The sequence below is a fragment of the Sarcophilus harrisii genome, chromosome 6, assembly GCF_902635505.1.
Source record: "Sarcophilus harrisii chromosome 6, mSarHar1.11, whole genome shotgun sequence".
In the NCBI taxonomy this organism is placed as follows: Eukaryota; Metazoa; Chordata; class Mammalia; order Dasyuromorphia; family Dasyuridae; genus Sarcophilus; species Sarcophilus harrisii.
The window spans coordinates 104,544,225-104,559,615 of NC_045431.1; the positions used below are offsets into that span (position 1 = coordinate 104,544,225).

The window sequence follows — 15,391 nt, forward strand, 5'->3', positions numbered from 1 at the left end:
CTAAGGAACTAGAAGCACATGATGCAGATTACTTGGAACTCTAAAGTGCCTAAAATGATAACCTCTTGGCAATTAGAATAGCTATATGGGGACATTACTTATTTACATTACATTACATTAGGTTTATGCTCTGGGGATCAAGGTACATTTATTCCTGCTATATTATTTGAGGTATTATTTAAATGAAGATAATTCAAATTTGGTATACATTAAAATTCAGATAACATTATTGGAAAATAAACAATATATTTATGTAACCATTAGGGGAATTTTTTATAAATATGTCACAAACAGGCTCATTGTCTCTAGTACATTTCTTTTCAGTATTCTCAGTTTTTACATTCAAGTCAGTCCTTACCTTCTGAAGAACTGACTGTGACATAAGGCTCCAGTCTTAGGCTTTTCAACTAATTATAATAGCTGGCAAGACTAAGAATGGACTATTCTGGAAATATATAAGTGCTTGATTGGATTTTAATGAATGAGGGAACATACTTCCAGAGTGATCATTCTTATTGGTAACAGCTATTATTTCTTCTTGTATTTCAGGGCTTGTTTTTTTCTAAATTTAAAAAGTATTTGAGAATAGAAAAAGCAAGAAAATGTATCTTTTTTCCTAGCTGTGAGTAATCAGGAGGTAGAAAGATGATACTAAACAGTAGAATATAGTATTTTAAATATTTCATATCAATCTATTTGAATAATCTTATTTTTATTTTATAGTATAGGTGTTTCAAATACATAGATATATGTATATACACTTATACATACATCTTGTTTTATTAAAATGATTATATGTCTTTGTTAAAGAGTATTCATAATTTGTGGTCTTCTTGTGGATTAAACTAGATCATAACTTATGAATTTTCTTGTGACAGTTATATAAATACTTTAAGGTACCAAGAAAAATCTCAGGTGTCAATATCCATAAGCAAATTGGCTTACCTCTCATTGGATTTGTTAAATAGATGAAATCATCATTCACTTTTCTGATATGCTAAGAATGCTACTAAAATTTCCAAATATTGCTTTATATTATATAGGCTATGTGCTTTGTAAAATGTAAAATGGTAACATTTTTCTCAAAAAAAAATTATTTAAAGTTGTTCCAACATTTTAACCCTGGATTAAGTCACTAGTAAGCATAAAATTACAGACATTTGGACTCTAAAGATCCCTTCTCTGATTTTTAAAAATCCACCCTATGTTAAAAAGTAGAATACTGATCTATAGATCTTATAGGATTTATGGATCATCTACATAGTAAGTAATATAGCTGAGACTTGAGCCCAGTTATACTTGATTCCATAACCTAATCTCACCACCACTATTATGGCTTTCCCAAAAGAAAACTTTAGCAATAACAAAACATCAGTATTCCTTTCAGTACTTTGAGAATCTGTGGTATTTTGATATAGTTATTGCCTCTGTTGAAACTGATTACAGTTCTTTTGTAACTTAGCAAACAGTCTTAGAGTTTTTATAACCCAAAGCCAACCTGGGGGCATTTGTCAAATGACAGCTATACTGTGCATCTTTGGACTATTTTAGAGGCTTCTCCAGTTTTGTAGGCTATGCCAGAGCCTTCACACTGTGCTGGGGCAGCCTTCAAAGGTGGTCACTGTCATACCAACATTAGGCATAGTAGGCAGTACCTATTTGTTTTGTTTCATTAGGTTCATGTTTTAACTCCAAGGGACATATCTGAATTCAGGGTCTTCAAAGGCATACTAAGACATAGACAATTTTGTTTAATTGAGAATCTTATATTGAAAATTTATCTATATCCAAATTGGTAGTTTATCTTTATTAGCTATGTTACAAACAATATGTTTGATATTTTCATAACAGGTATCGAATATCCTTATCACTTGGGAGGATTCACTCACAACAACTTATTACTTGAAGGAGGAAAAAATGACTTGGCTGCTGAAAAAGAGCCTGGTATTCTTTTGCGTGGTCCAAAGAAAAATGTCTTTCTTGGCCAGGGAGGTGGGGAGGGTTATTAATTTATTAAAACCTTCCATGAAAATAGTTTCATTGCTTTATTAATAATAAGATATTTATAAATTCCTTGTGGTTCCTGTAGTAAAAAGTACTGTAAGTCATAATGATTGAAGTGTTCCTATGATAGGATCAGTTATTGCAGCTTCTTTGATACTTCACTGGATTTCTTATTTCATCCACTCCTTCCAGTGGCATATACTGCAGCCCATCCATACCATTCTATGAGAGTCTTGTCCATAACCTCCCATAAATCCTCCATGAAGGTTCTATTTTATATATTCATTACTGCATACAGATTGCTGAATTCCAAAATGATACCTTCATCCAGTCATTTTCTATAAGAATTTATTAATTTCATTTTTTGTAACATTGTTCAGTGTTCAACCATGTCCAATTGCTCTTACAGCTCTTTTTTATGTTAATACAAATACAATTGTAAGATTTCTGAGAATCTGCAGACCTTTGGCAAGTTTCACCCAGAACATATTTTCTAATGGTTTTTCAATCTTGTTAATGTCATTAAGTTTTAAAGTATATTTTGATTTGATTGGAGAATCTTATAGAATTTTTCATGGAAATCTTTACTAATTCATCTCCAAAAGATGTAGGTACATAAGCTACAATTCTGTTTATTATGGTAACTATTTGTCTCTAGAACTGAGAACACATGAACCATTTTTCCATTTAGCAGCAACTTATTTATGTCTTCTCATGGTATATTGCAGAGAACTCATATTCAGAATGTCAGTAATTTAATAAGCACTGAAGAATTCATAGCATTCTCTGTCCTCTCTGCTTCTGTCACTACAAAATAGGCTACACAAGACCGACGCCCTTCCCCCCCCCTTTTTTTTTTAATTTTGCTGAGGTAATTGGGGTTAAGTGACTTCCCCCCAGAGTCGCACAGCCAAAAAGTACTAAGTGTCTGAGGCCAGATTTGAACTAAGGTCCTCCTGACTTCAGGGCTGTTGCTCTATCCACTACACCAATTAGCTGCCCCTCTGAGTGCCCTTTTAATGTTTTCATCTGCTTTATATGTTACCAAAGCCATAATGATGCCACCTGCTGGCAATGAGGCATTTGTCAGGGTGGTCTTTTAACAGCAGGAGGCGTTGTCAGAGGCAAGCCATAGCCTAAAGCATTCCCAGCTTGGCAAAATCTGCCAGAGCTTGTCCTCTGCTGTAGTCTTTGAATATTCAAGATCATCTTCCATCTGCCAAATAGAAATTTCCTAATAAAAGAAATGTTTAATTTTAGCCATTTTATTTCAACAGAAGAATATTAAAATCCAAATAATAACAATAAATCTCATTTGAAAGAATTTTTGAAATTTCCTTTATTTGGTGGTTTCATTGTATTCTCTGTCTGGTAGCTCTTGGACTAGTAGATAAAAGAGACACATTTGATAAGTTTCTCTTCCCCCTCCTTTCCCCTCCCCCCCCCAGGTTAAAAATAAGATTTTTTTTAAATAACAAAATTGGATTTGATCAGTTAAATTATAAAACATAAAGAAGAAATTAAGAACTTTAAATACAGAAATGTATCTAGAATAGATTAAGAAGGTAGAATTGAGAGGAATGGAAAGGAAAATGGAGAAGGGTGTTGCTCAGGCTTTAAGAAAGCTACCAAAAAACCATTAAGTGGAGGAAAATACAAGTAAATAAGTGATGATATGATATATTAAATAGGATAGGAAAATCATTCCAAGTCATTCAGATAATAAGCAATTTATATATGAGTAATCATGATTTGACTACCATCTTTTTTCAGGTGCCCAGCCTTCAGTTTATTTTATTTTTTTTTTTTTCAGCCTTCAGTTTACATTCGGGGAGCAGTAGTTGTCTAAAGGACTAGAATGCACACACTCCCAGAAACAACCCATCAAAGTAAATAGTTAGGTTGAATAGTCAGTTGTGAAAAAGGTATCAAGAGCTTCATTTAGTCAGAAAAATGATGTAGGCCCAGAGAGGAATGTGCCTATGAGTCTACATAATAATAAACCAGAATTTTGATAGAGAATAATCTATTATAGGTGGTTAAGATCAGAATTGTCAGTGTTGGAAATGGGTTCTATTCTTAGTTTCAAACTTTTGTAATGTTATTAAAGGGGATTTTTCTAAAGAGAGTTTACCTCACTATTTGAATGATCAGATTGCCAACCTTTACTCTTCGTAAGTTTCTAGCTTAGTATACATAAATCTTACCAAAAAAATGAAGAATGCGTTAAATCAAAACACATAGTACAATTTGGAAATGTTTCTTATAGATGCAGCTAAAAGAATAGAAGGTGGAGGAAGATGGGTGAGTTGAATAACATGCCTGCTAGATTTAGTACTGACTAATGTTAGTGTTAAATTAACCAGTTTATAAGTTATGGCTATTTGAAGCTACAAAAGTTTAAAATGAAATTCATACATTCAAAGGAAGTTATTGCTATTGTCAAGAGTTTTACAGTAACTATAAAGGTAGTGAAAACTATTTCTTAAAATTAAAAATTACAAAGTTTGTTGTTCTTAAATATGAGAGACCCTATACGAGGGGGGAAAACATTTTATTTATCTTTTACTCTTAACATTCAACAACAAAAAGCATTTTGAAAAGGTGAAAAGACACTTTGATTCTTTGATTATACCCTGGATTTTGTTTTTTATTGGCTCTCCCATTCTCTCTTCTATATCTCCATGCTTTAAAAATGTGGCAAAAGCATGGTGGTAAAAGCCAGAGGCATTCAGCTAATACAGATTATACCATTTAAGTGATGACAGTTTGGGGAAATCCATTCTGATTGTATCTAGAAAGATAACTGATTTCTCAACAGAACACATTTACAAAGGTCACTAAAGAACCTGAAAATATTTTTAGTCCAGAACTTGCCAGCTGACAAACTGGATGATATCGGATAAGTTATCTTTGTGGTCTGAACCTCAATTCTCACCTTTTAAATTAGATTAAATGTTCTTTTGAGGAGGTTCTTTCGAGTTTCAGAATGAACAATTCTGAAAGTAGTGTCCTTAAATAGAAAACCCCTGACACACAAAACTGAGGAAATGGTTTCATTTTGCCTTTTGATTTTAAATTGTATATGCCATATCTAAAGTGTAATATTTATGAATACCCTTCAAAGAGTACATTGGTATGTTTGAGGAGACTTCTTTAATTTGATAATGGAGTACATTTTATTTTTCAACTTTATTTTATTATACAAATATCATTCTTCCACTTACTTTCAATACAATATCAGTTAGTTTCTTATAAGAAAAAAAAAATCAAAATAAGAATCCTGAAATTTGCTCCATGGAACAGTGTATTTCAATAATTTTTATAGCATATGAGAGCATAACTCTATATTTGACTTGATATTTTTCAGAATATAGAAAAAGCATATATATTCAACAATAGGATATGTTTGTTTATTGCTCATATCAGTGCCTCAGTTTTCAATTCTAAATTGATGAAGCTTGCTGACTTACTGAATAAGCATTTCCATAATAGAAACTTTAATAGTGTTTACAGGGTGCTAGTGTTAATGGGTTTTAGTTTTGATTCTGGTTTCTGGCTTCAGTAATTATTTCAGCTTCACTTTACAAGAAAACTGAATCTGTTCATTGAATCATTAGGAGGAAACCAGCCTTTCAGAGGTTCAGGATAAACTTCCTGTAGAAAGGACATTTCAACTTATCTTGGCAAAGGACAAGGTAATGTTTTTACAGCATGAGGAAGAAGGTGGAGCCTCTCTTTACAAAGACATGGAAGTGGGAGATGGAGCATTTTGTGTGGAGAACAACAAGCTGGGTGTATCATGGAAGGGGAAGAGTTTTATGTTTATCATGCAGAAAAATTAGTCTGGAACTAGATTCTGATAGACTTTAAAAGTCAAACAGATGAATTGATTTTTGTCAGTGGAGCAGTCAGGTGATTTTTAGCTGCTGTATGAAACATTGATTGGAAAAGAGAAAAACTGGTACCTGGGATACTAGTTAGAGGTTATTGTCTAGGCAAAAGTAATAAAGGTCTGAGCTAACAGTTTGCTGGTATAGTGGATAAAGTCTGGAAGACTAAAGTTCATATCCAGCCTTAGCTGTGTGACCCTGGGCAGATCACTTGGCCTCAGTTTCCTCATCTAGAAAATGAGGACAATGATATCACCTACCTCCCAGGATTTTGAGAATGAAATGAGATAATTGTCAAATGTTTATCACAGAGACTGGCACATAGTAATGGTAGGAGGAGGAAAAAGTAGTAATTTGGGGTTTTGATTTGAGTGGATTAAATGGGACAGTTGAGATTACATAAGTGAAATTAGAATTGAGTAGAGTTGGCAGCTTATTAGATATGTTAAGAGTAGGAAAGTCAAGGATGATTTCAGTTATAAAGTTAGAAAGAATGGTGGTTTCCTCAGCAGAAATAGAGAAGTTAGAAAGATAGGAGAGTTTGGAGAAAAAAGTTAATGGTAATTAATATATGCCTGTGAGATATCCTGTTGCCAGTGTCCAGTAGGCACCAAGTGATGTGTGACTAGAGTTCAGAAGAGACTGAAACTTGATTATTTAGGTCTGGGAGTTGTCTCCAAAGAAGTAGTCATTTAATTTATCACAGTTAAAGAGATCACTTAAAGGAGATGTATATTATAGGAATTCAGGAGGGCCCAAAACAGCACTGAGATATGCCCATAGTTAGAGTAGGACACAGACGTTTAGAAGAAGCCAGATATGAAGGAGGACCACCAGGAAAGATTTTGGGGAAGAAATCCAAGGATGGGAAAGTGTTTAGGAGGGGGCAGTTAGGTGGCACAGTGGATAGAGTACCAGCCCTGAAGTCAGGAGGACCTGAGTTCAAATGTGATCTCAGATACTTAACACTTCCTAGCTGTGTGACCCTGGGCAAGTCACATAACCCCAGTTACCTTAGCCCAAAAAAAAAAAAAAAGAGAGAGAGAAAGTGTTTAGGAGAATAGGATGTTCAGTGATGTTGAGGGGTAAAGAGAAATAAAGGATAAGCACTGAGAAAAGGCCATTAATTTGGCAATTAATAATAAGCCATTAGTAATTTTAGATTTTGAATTGAGTGATATGGTTGAAAGCCTGGTTTTGGGGGAGGAGGTGAGAAATGACTGGAATATAGACACAAGTTTAGACTAATAGATTATCTAATAATGATGTATAATCTTTAAATATATCCCTATACTAAGCATGATTGAATGTGGAAGTATTGGAAGTGAAACTAGAAATCTATTAAGAGCAGCAAGAAAAGACATCTTCAATGAAAGAAGCTAAGAAAATGCCCTCATTATATGGTGATTATAATTGGTATGCTGGTAATCGCTGGTGTTGACAAATCATTGAAATTATTTTTGAGTAATAATTGTACTGAGTAATAATGAGATCCTTTCCATGCCTCTTTTGTATACCTAAAAGGTACATTAAAAAGTTTTGGAGGTAATCTGGGAAATTTCATGGTTTTACTTGCCATGTACTTTTTTTCTACAAGGAATACTTTTTGTTAACTAGAGGAAGCATCGAGAAGTCATAAGAGGGCTTACTTCTGTTGAACATGAGGGCCAAGAATGTTCTTTTACTAACAAAATAATTCACATTTGTGAAAGTTTTTTCCAAAGTTTTTGTTATTTATTCCTGCTTTTTTTACATAATCTTATTTATTTTAGAATTCTGAACAAGTAGCATTTCTAGTACTGGAGAATATCTTTAATATAAAACAGCAAAAATGTGTTTGCTTAGAAACAAATGTAATATTTACTAATGGTAAGTAAGTAATTCAGCTATAGAATTCACAAGCCTCTCATAAAGCTATAGGTATTTGTGAAGCAGCTATCTCAAAAGTGAACAAGTTAGAAAGGGGAAACACTTGTTCATGAACTGATTGCTAATATGTTTGTAGAAAAGATGTTCAGTAAAAAAAGCATGAGTTTTCAGAGGTACGGTTTTAGCAAAAAAAAAAAAAAAAAAAAAAAAATTCTCTGTAAATGAAAACAGTGAATCTGAAGTTAGAAATTTGTTTATAATTAATTTTTAGTAATCAAATGTTAGAACTAGTCAATCAATATATTTCTTACAAATATCTATTTACTTCCTCACAAGATAAATATGGCTGCCAGCTTGATGCTTTGAAATACCGCTTATCTTTTGTAGAATTTGTAACAATTCAGAGCCTATTTTCTTTGGTAGATTTTTGTTATTGGGTGGGGAGAGGAAACTTAGTTTATTATTAAAGGGAATTGTTGATGCATTAAATGGAGCACTGGGCCTGGAATCAGGAAGACCTGAGTTCGAATGTAATTTCAGACCCTGGATAAGCTACTTAAACCCTGTATCTCAAGTTTTCTCAACTGTAAGATAGAGGTAATAATAGCAGCTACTTAATGAGGTTCTTGATCAATTAAGATAATATTTATAAAAAGCATTTAGTAAAATGTCTAATACATAGTAGGTTTTATATAAATGCTTATGCCATTCCTTTCTGTACTCCCCCATTCATGTATCTGCCTGTCATTTATTGTCTTGAAATATAGTAGATTTGTGTTTTCTTAAAGATTCAGTCACTTTTCTGAGTAAAAATGTACTGTGTTGTGGAGTGTCACTTGCAAAAGGTTGTGCTTGTGTATTCTACTGTGATCTCCAGAAATACTCTTGAATGGATATATTATTTTTATTAAAATTGTACATAGATAGAAAGGAAATTGTAAGTGTTGATAGCTGTTACTATCCTTTTGATAGCTTTTATTTGGTAATAATATTGTCTTAGATTTTTCCCGCATGTTTAGTATTTTCCTATTCTGATTTCTTTAGAATGTTTCTTCAACACCTTTCGTCAATCAGCAAAGATCCATTAAACTCTTACTCTGTGCCAGGCACTGTGCTAGGTGCTAAAGAAATTATGACAGTACAATTGCCCTGCCACTCCCTTTGGGTAGCATACCCTTTATTAGGGGAGACCATATGAATTGGTATAAAATATCTGTTCACAAAATAGAGACCAAATTATTGAGTTGCTAGTCAGCTTCAGACTAAGCTGAGTTATGCTGCTCCACTTATCTCAACTTGGTCTAGTCCAGTTGCCTTTTTCATTTCTTAATGCAATGCCATTTCCACTTGCCTCAGGAAACTTACTTGATTTGGCAGTGCAAAATAGCACCTCAAAGAGCTGGCAATAAAATAGGGAGATGAATAATCTTTACCATAGTTTTTCTGTTTCATGTGGTGAAGATCTATCACATTATCTTAAGTCAAGGATGGATTCCCTATACTTGGTGAAGCCCTCCAGGTGCTTTGGAGGTTGACATTGTGTTGATTGAATTAAGCCCCAGAATATCATAGAACCTCCTAGATAAAATGCACTGTATATAATTTTAGACAAGTCAACTTAGTTTTACTGGGCTTAAGTTTCCTCATCTGTAAAATGAAGGGATTGGACTAGATGGCCTCTAGGTGGCTTTCTAGCTCCAGATAGGTGGTCCTAAATTTTTTGAGCAAGAGAAATGCATGGTCAGATTTGAAACACTTTAGGAAAGCAAAGTGATTTTACAGTTTTGGGGATGATGGATTGAAATGGGAAGAAACTTGAGGCGAGAAGACCAGTTTGAAGACTATTGCAGTAGTTGCAACAAAAGGTGATAAAAGCCTGAACTAGGGTGGTGGCTCTCTGCCTATTATGCTATATGTCATGAGAATTAATGGGGTAGCTAGGTGGAAAGGATAGAATACCAGGCGTGGAGTCAGAAAGACTCAAATCTGATTTTAGAAACTTACTACTGGTGATTTGGGAAAGACTCGTAACCCCGTTTGTCTCAATCTTTTATAAAATGAACTGGAGAAGGAAATGGCAAAACACTCTAATATCTTTGCCAGGGAAGCCCCAAGATGGGGTCCTAAAGAATTGGACACAAGTGAAAAAATGATTGAATAACATATGACATTAGACTAAAAAGATATGCCAGTCTTAGTGGTTCTTTTGACAGAAATAGGAACGTTTGGAGGGGAAACTGAGTTGTATATGAGGTCTTATTACAGTCCTTCCATATCTGCTCATTCTTTGTGTATCTCTGTCTATTTGAGTTACTCACCACTACCCCAGAATACAGCCCACCTTTCCAAGTAGCTGCAAGGTGATGGGCAAGGTATGGGATGGTGAGAGGAGAATTTTGTCTGCACAATGACTTTTATGGATACTGGTAGTAGAGTTAGGTAATAACCACCTTGGGAAGGTTACACCAAAGTAGAAAACCTGGACTAAGGCAAAGTGAGTGTGGTTATGTTGGATTATGTGGATAATCTTTGGAGGGAAGAGAGGTGGAATGTGTGTCTTTTTTTCTCCATTCTAAAAACCTGTTTGGGCCTTTGGAGTACTGTAGACTGCAAAAAATTAAAAGGCTGACAGAGGATAATGAAGATTGCCATATTAGGTATGGAGAAGAGTATAAAGACTGTCAGAAATATATGCCTGAAAAAACATAACAGTGTGGCCAAGAGTATTCTCCATGTGCTCCATTGGTATCCATGTGATAAAAAAGAACTAAAGGAAAGTTTCAACCCTTGTGATGATCCTATTTGAGGATATAGATGGGAGTTTCACAGGGTAAGTAGGAAAGAATAGATTGCTGTCTGCATCACTGAAAAGAATTACTCCTATTGATAAGATCACATCCATTGGAGAATATATTTGTTAAGATAATAAATACGTATCTACATTTCCTGTGTGTGATTTAGTTCTTGAAGTTACTGACTTTTCTGCTAATTGAAAAATGTCAAGGGGTGAAAGTTTTTTTGACTTGAGTTTTTTTAGAGTAGGAGTCTATGAAACAGGAATTTAAGGCATGGTATTTTAAAATTCAATATGACTTCAAAAATTGCTTAGCCCCTCCCCCCCTTAATTTTCATAACTTGGCACAAAAACCTAGCTCAGTCTATTAGTAGACTCTTGGGAAGCATTTTAAATCTTGAATGAAAATTTTATAGTATTTATTGATCATATCCTTTTGATGTAATTAAATATTGTTAGCACAAAAACTTATTTTGAAAGTAATAGAATATTGAATTTGGACATGTACTCTTAATTTGATTTGCCCAAGTGTTTGAATTGGCAGTAATCAAGATAAGTGTAGCACTCCTGTTGTAGCCATTATTGGGAGGGGGAGAGAGAAGTCATACAGCACTTTTTATACGTTGTAGTAAAGGACTATGAGGACAGATCTTGGACCTGTAACAGTAGTCTTTTTACGAAACAATACTTTCTTTTCTGTCACATACTGTAAATGACTGTTCGATAGTTGACCTCATTGAGAGCATAATGACAAAGTTAACCTAAAAATGAATTTCTCCACAGATAGAAAAAGGAGAGAAGAGATGCCAGAGAGCCTTCATCAGCAATTGTCTGGATACAACTTACTATTATCCGCAGATTCCTCTCCCCAACCCAGTACCATTAATTATTTTGGTTTGACAGACACTTCAAAGGTAAGTAAAACTTGATTTTCTTGTAAGGTCAAGTGAATAAGTGAACAATTAATTTTAGTTGTACTGGAAAAAAGAAAAACAAAACTATTGAAAAATCACTTAGGTTCTCATTAAAATACTGATATATAAATTAATATTTCAGATTTTTATAGAATCAGGATCTGTTTTTGAATTTGGTTATTTTAGAGGAATCATTTAACTTTGTTTTTAAATTACAGGAGACAACAATGGAGAAAATAGAAAGGATAAAAAAAATGTAAGTAATAGAAAAGAACAGAAAAAATTCATTTCTCCGTGGGGAATTGCATTGGACTAAGATACCTATAGAGTGCATATGTGTTCCAAACCGCCGAAGGTCTCTCAATCAGGTGTGGAATTTGCTTAGGACTCTAGAGAATAATAAATCCACCTTTAGTTATATGTTTGTGGGATGAGTCATTGTTTGGGTTTCTTACTAGTTAGTATAAAGGATTATTAGTGAAATTAACTGGGGAGTAAAAAGTCTAATTTGAGTTGATGGTTAGTAAGAGCATTATCTATCATTTAATTACAAAATGCTAAACAATATTTGTGGTCCGGCATTTCAAAAATGGCCTCTTTTTAATATTGAAGAAATCTCTTATTATGATAATCATTTCTATTATGTCCTAGATCATAATTCTTTCTTCCAGAAAATGTTTGTAATTGACTTCATTTTCTTTATGTAGTCTAGCTTTAACTCCTTTTTAATTAATAGTAATTGATTTCCCTATAAATATTGAAAATTTGTTTTAAGGTTTGGAAAATTTAAATTTCTTAAATAGCCTATTTTATTGTAATAATTTTAAAAACATTTTTAGGTTTCAAGAAACTGCTGATTTATTGAAGTATTCAAATAATTCATCTTAGAATTATCTTCATGGACTTCTGAGACTCAACACTGAATATTTTCTTTAAGTTTTAAATATATGTATATACATATATTGATATAGCAGCACTGAGAATTCCATTTGCTGTATTCATTATTGAAAATGTATTTATTCTGAGTTGTAATTGTACTACTTTATTGTGTTTGAACTTTTCGTGAGGAAAATATTCCTGTTGTTCCAGTGGATTTGTTTTGCAGAGTGAAGTCATTACAGAAGTGTATTTTTGTGTTGACATTTGTTGGCAGTGTGCTAAGTAATATGTTTTTTAAAGTGCAAGCTTGAGGACCACAGTTTACATCCTGTTGGAAATTTTCCAGCAGGGACTTGCATATTGCACCCAAGAGATTTACATGCATACCATTTTGCCATCTGTGTAGCCAAATAAGTTGTAATGAAAAGTTAAATATATATATTGAGAATGAAAATTTTTTTTTTTTAATTTTTAAAAACAGAATTTTTTTTCAACTTTGTAAAGTAGTGATGCATTAGATTCTTAATTATTAATATTGAAATGGAGGTCAATTCTACATTTGTGTGTAGGCCTGATGTCTCAGTGTGAAAAAGGTGTTGAGTGTTTTAGTATCGTATTCAGTAACACATTTTAAGACCAGCAGCCCAGATGGAGACCATCCAGAGTTGCAAAGATACATAGCAGGTTTTTGGGTTTTGTTCTTAGTGATCTGAAGTTATAAATATCTTTGGAGGTGTGGATAATATTGAGGGAAGGTTTACATGAAATTGAATCGAGGTAAGAAAGGAAATTTTTAAATTTCTCAATTTTAAAAAACTTACATCACAAATTTGCCCTGAACAGGTTTCAAGAAAAGATAATTCCTTTATGAAAGGGTAACAGCTCTTTCCTTTGATTTTTTTTTTTTTAATGTATATGATTAAAATTTTCAATTTTTAACTTAAAATGTTTTGTATGACATTAAATCAAATAAAATATTAACTTAAGGCGTTATTGGTGCAGAATTATTTTTAAAGGAGCTTAAAAATTCTGGGGTTTGAAATTCTATAGCAGCAACTCACATTTATATAGAAAGTTTAAGATTAAAATATTCTTTCTTCATAACAGCCCTGTGAGTTATAAACAACACAAATAATTTGTTTTAACAATGTTAATTTTTTATTTTATTTTATTATTATTATTTTGCATTCTTTTAATCTAAACAATTATAGTTGAAAAAGTAGCAAATATTGGTTTTGGAACAAACTTGTGAGCTGACTTTTAAATTACCTCTTCAATAGAGTTATAGTGCCATCTTGTGGTTCCTCTATATTTTACACATTAGAGCGAAACCATTGTTTTATACATTCTAAGAACATGGAGAAGACAAGACTGATTTAGGTTGCTTGGTGGTGATGGTGATTGAAAAGGATAATTAGAAAGCTAGCATTTAAAAAAACAAAAACCTACACACAACATGTTAAATGACAAGAAATTTTTATTTTACATTCTTGATTATCTATGATGTTTTTAATTTTGTTATAGCATCATCAAATGTGCCCTTCCACACATATGCATACATACGCTTTACATGACAGATTATTATCTAAAGGGCATGTAACACAAAATTTTGCAATGAGAATAAACCTTTTATTCCACTAAGAGAAATCATCATTTGAAGGAAGCTTGGTGTCATGTGATATAATTGTGAATACATAGAAAATATAAATGGTTGCTTGTTAATGAAATGCTGGTATTACTAGAATGAATGGGTCTTCTCTTGAAATTTGAAGGAAGAAAAAAATTACTGCTTCAAAAAATAACTACCTAGCATAAATAACTGGTATTGTTTTTAACTGGGCACGATTGAGACAATAATAAAACGTTGTTTTAACTATTTGAAATTGAAAAAGTCTTTGCTCTAACCAAGTCCATTCAACTTGAATAAAGAAGATAGCAAGTAGATAAAGGAAAAAAAACCCTTTACTTGAAGTATGTCTGAAAAGGACATGAAAACTAGAATGCATTGGACAAGTTGATAAAGAATATGAACAAATTTATCTAAAGAAGAATTGTAAACTGTTAACCACATAAGACTGTTCTAAAATACTGAGAGAAATTCATGTCAAAACAACTTAAATTTCATTTCATATCCAACAAACTAAAAGATGACAAAAATGTAGAAACACTTTTGAGAGAGCTTGCAGAAAGCTAGGCACATAAATCAATGAAAAATACAATTTTTGTGAAGCCTGGGAATACTCGTATGACTTGATGCAGAGTCACGTGAGTGGAAGGAAGGAAATAGTTTAGACTTTAAATCCAGACTTAAAAAACAGTGTCTGAAGCCAAATTTGAATTCAAGTATTCTTCATTGCATACTATATACTGTGCCATGTATTGGAATTGGAACCAGGAAAAACAATTTATACAATAACACAACTGTATAAAGAATTTAAAAAGACTTTAAAAATCTAATTAATGCAAAGATTAACAACCACCAATAAGAAATGTGGGAAGACTTCCAATCTGATGTTTAGTTAAGGGAGGAGAATCAGAATAGCAATTACAAAAATAAAAAATGACAATATCATGAAAAACAAAACATTATTATGATCAAGCTTATCCCAAAAAGAAAGATGGGAAAATTTAGCTTATTTGAAGAGGTTAGAAACTGGGTATGAAACATTGAATACAGTTCTCAATTGAGTTGGTAAGTTTTCTGTTTTGGGGAGAAGGGGAAAGAGAGGAGAGATTGCAGGGAAAGGGAGAGAGATAATTGGAAATGAAAGTGATATGAAAAGATACCCATAAAATTTTAAAATTAAAAAGTTCATAAGCTGAAAATTGAATTGAAAATAGCTTTAAACATATTCATTGGCAGTCTTCAAGAGAAATTAACAGTGTAGGAGGCATTCTTTTTAGAAGATGTGTTGAACTAGCCAGCCACTGAGGTCCCTTCTAATTCGTAACATTTTACTATTTGACCGATGGAACTTAAAAGGAAGGAAAGGTTAATTCAAGAGAGAATAACAGTGCTCTCTTTCACATAGTCTTGT

At 32.9% G+C, this 15,391-nt stretch overlaps 1 protein-coding gene across 22 annotated transcripts in view; it reads left to right on the plus strand.

The window, feature by feature from the left end:
- Positions 1 to 15,391, plus strand: part of CEP44 (centrosomal protein 44) — an 83,873-nt gene that overhangs the window by 35,923 nt on the left and 32,559 nt on the right. For 13 of the 22 annotated variants that reach the window (XM_023505854.2, XM_023505859.2, XM_023505851.2 and 10 more), the window contains 3 exons: positions 1,852 to 1,992; positions 11,344 to 11,474; positions 11,693 to 11,730. In XM_023505854.2, the coding sequence (XP_023361622.1) occupies positions 1,852 to 1,992; positions 11,344 to 11,474; positions 11,693 to 11,730 (310 nt within the window). Of the gene's footprint in view, positions 1 to 1,851; positions 1,993 to 4,273; positions 4,309 to 5,624; positions 5,703 to 11,343; positions 11,731 to 12,313; positions 13,112 to 15,391 lie in introns of those variants that run through there. The other 9 variants (XR_004230070.1, XR_004230071.1, XR_004230072.1 and 6 more) reach the window with 9 other exon arrangements.